The sequence below is a fragment of the Sorghum bicolor genome, chromosome 1 (genome assembly GCF_000003195.3).
Source record: "Sorghum bicolor cultivar BTx623 chromosome 1, Sorghum_bicolor_NCBIv3, whole genome shotgun sequence".
Classification (NCBI taxonomy): Eukaryota; Viridiplantae; Streptophyta; class Magnoliopsida; order Poales; family Poaceae; genus Sorghum; species Sorghum bicolor.
In genome coordinates, this window is record NC_012870.2 from 10040149 (window position 1) to 10043682 (window position 3534).

Here is a 3534-nt window from a genome sequence, read left to right on the forward strand (position 1 = left end):
AAAGTATACATATACCACTTTTTAATAAATATTTTTATAAATAAGGAGTTAAAGTTAGGCTTTGGAGACCATATCGTTATCATAAACGACTTTCTTTACATGTATGGAGGTTGGAGGGAGTACAAGGTGGGTCATTTATTTGTTGCCATGACGAGGTTTGTACATCAAATATGTAGTGCATTGATTTCGTGCTGGCTTAATTAATCACGATCGAGGTACACACAACAGCTTGACGTACTAGTTAGGAGATGCTAGCTTGAGGTTATCATACAGGATCCACTTATTGCATTGCATGTAGGAATGAAAATAAATCTAAGAAGGGCAGAAAACAAGCAGCAGATCGACTACTTGAAATCAAGATAACAACAAAACTAAAAAAGCATACATACATATAGATGGAAACACAATGCAAGAATACAACAGTCTAGGTCGTTCTTTTCCTTTTGACGCCAGCGGCGGCTCCCTTCTCTTCGTCTTCGTCTCCTCCGGGGCCGGGGGTAGTACCATCGTCCTCGTCGGCTGCCACTGTCAGCCGCGCCATGGTAAGCTTAGTCAGCAGCTCCGCGGCGGTGTCAGCGAGGACGAAGATGTTCCGTGCCTTGGGGTCGATGAAACCCTCCTCGACACCCTTGTCGAACAGCGACAGCAGGCTGTTGTAGTAGCCGTCCACGTTGAGCAACCCCACCTGATCGATGATACAAATAAAGCACCGCCGGCCGGCGAGCGACCGCGCAGCGTTGTTGATTAATTAGTTCATTAATTCGTTGGCTACTTTTAACCAATATCCCCCTTTCGTGTCAGCAACGAGAGGAGATAGTACTAGCAATAAACCTAGCTACTCCATTATTAGGCAATAGGCATGAGGCATGACGACGCTTGATTATAGATAATGCTGGCAGCGGCATTATAGAATGCAAAAATGAACAATGGCAGTTAAATACGACAAGATTACCGGTTTGCTGTGGATCCCCAACTGCGCCCACGCTATGATCTCCAGCAGTTCTTCGATAGTCCCGTAACCGCCTGCCCATGTTAGTTACGTTAGACAACTAGATATAGCTCAGATCATTCTTCGGTTCTTGAGAGCTGTCCACTACAACGTAGTACGACCCTAGATATACTACATTTACTAGCCAACGAAGGCGATAGTTGTTATTTTAGGAGCTAGCAATCCAGAATAATACTAGTATTAGCTAGAGCATCATCACTGGTATTAGCAATCCAGAATATTACTGGCTTTAGGAGCTAGCAATTCAGAATATTACTGGTATTAGCTATACTACATTACTACAACGTTGTTTTAATTAGGAGCTAGCAATAATCCAGAATCTTTGACGACGACTGACCTGGCAGGGCGATGAAAGCATCGGCATGCTTCGCCATTTCCGCCTTGCGCTCATGCATGTCCCTGACCACTTTCACCTCTCCCAACGTCTCCCCTGACACCTACAGGTCGTCGCCACACGTTTAATTCATGCGCACACTGAAACCTGTGGTTTCTTCCATCCTAGCTCGTGGTTGGCTGTTGGGAAAGACGCGAAGGGTGACAGGACGGAATGGAGATTTGGCATTACCTCTTCAGGTAGAAGGGCGGTGGGGATGACCCTGCAAGAACACGAGCAGCAGAAGCCGGAAGGGTAAGATTCCAAACGCAGGAGGGACGAGGGAGACGAACAACTGAATGAGAGAGTGTGCTGCTGTGCTGTGCATTACTACTGAAAAAGAGAGTGCTTGCACGGGGGTCAGGGAGCTACGCTAACGCTACGGCGGCGGCGGCGTCTATTACCCGAGGACGTGGCGGCCGCCTTCGTAGACGGCCTTGGACACCAGGCCCATCAGGCCGCCGCTGCCGCCACCGTAGACCAGGTTGATCTGCCTTTCGACCTGCGTGCACAAGTACCAGCAATCAAGCAAGCATCGGAGTACATCCGCAAAAGCTATAGCATTGTTTCCTAGAAGGACACTGACGAAGTAGTACTAGCTAGTAGTCGCTCACCAGTTGCTTTCCAAGGTCGAGCGCGGCAGCGCTGAAGGACGGCCGGTTCCCCGGCCTGCTGCCGCAGAAGACGCAGATCGTTCGCACCGGGCCGCCGCTGCTCTCCGGAGCAAGCTTCTCAGCTTGATTCTCCTCCATAATCACGAACCACGGGTGAGGAGCTAGGGAGAGGATGAGACACGTACGGACGCCCACCCACGAGAGAGAGAGAGAGAGAGAGAGAGAGGGTGGATATTTCCCTTTGCGAGTTGCCTCTGGATGGTCGATGGCTCGGTGCCTCGTTGCCTATTTATGCACGCGAAATAGACCGCTTTGCATGCAGTTCAATAATTACAGCCCCTCTAAAAAGAGTACGTATAAATTTACATCTGAAAAATATTTTAATCTATTAAATTTATATAAAAAATCAAAACAAACAATTATGTTTTAAAATAGATATATTATAAAAATACATTTAATGAGATGAATCAAATAGTACTTATTTACTTTGAAAACTATTATTTTAAAAAATGGTTACAATAAAAATATTTCAGCATTGTTAGAAGTGTACTTTTCTATGAGACAGAGGGAGTATATATAAAGAGCATAAGGTACGAGCAACTCTATTTTTTCTAAAAGGCGACAAAAGCTTTGTTGTCATTTGTATTAGATAGAGAAAAATAAAAAGACAAGTGTCAATGTCAACCTAGTTTTTTTGAGTGAAAACCGGGCCACAAAACCACACAACTAGAAATAATGCACTACTCATCCTAAACAACTTCAACGTACAATGACCGACAACTACAATCACTTTCTCACACTGAGCCAACTTGATGAAAAAACAATACAACTAACAATTGTACTATACAGATACATGGTTAACAACTTAAACAACTCAAGGCACCACAACCCTAAAACCAACTAGCCCTAGCAACCAACCTAGAGCAACCTAGAGCACCACCAACCACCATGGCTAGACGGCACGAGTGAAACAACGAAGTGGAGAGCTAGATGAAAACCTCGTGACATCTTCAGGAATGAAACAATGCCAAAGACGCCGATGTCACAAGCTCACCATGTCAAGATTTCACCCGCAAATTGTAGCCGGGTAGGAGAAGAGGTACGAAGAGGGCGCGCCTCCAAGGAGAAAGTGACCTCCCGCACACGTCACCATCCAAGATTTTTCCTTGACCTCTCACCTACACCTACTATGGCTCGTCGTTGCTCATCGCAGAAGGGCACCATCCCACAGAGGCATATGTTGAAATATGGGAGTCCCTACCGACACCTAACGCCACCGCGTGTACCACGAACATCCTCTCCGCATGTGTAGCCATAAGGAGATGCCCTCGACCTATCAATTAAACAGGACACAGGGAACCAAGGGGACACCTGCTGCTCGAAGGAAACAGTGGGCCTGCACAACGACTTGAGTCACCTCGAGGAGCTGCAACGACCCGACCGCCACCCCGAGGAAGGACATCATTTTATTTTTTAACTAGACACTATTATTTATGTGATTGATGAAAATTAGTTGATAATGGCAAGTATCGATATAA

The 3534-nt window shown here is 46.1% G+C and overlaps 1 protein-coding gene across 1 annotated transcript; it reads right to left on the reverse strand.

The window, feature by feature from the left end:
• On the reverse strand, window positions 217-2242 carry LOC8054124 (probable cytokinin riboside 5'-monophosphate phosphoribohydrolase LOG4). The gene is made up of 6 exons (XM_002466577.2): window positions 1997-2242; window positions 1787-1884; window positions 1575-1605; window positions 1347-1446; window positions 953-1023; window positions 217-685 (listed from the first exon to the last, which is right to left on the reverse strand). Exons 1-6 carry the CDS (start codon window positions 2132-2134, stop codon window positions 425-427), a joined length of 699 nt encoding a protein of 232 aa, XP_002466622.1. The 5' UTR covers window positions 2135-2242; the 3' UTR covers window positions 217-424.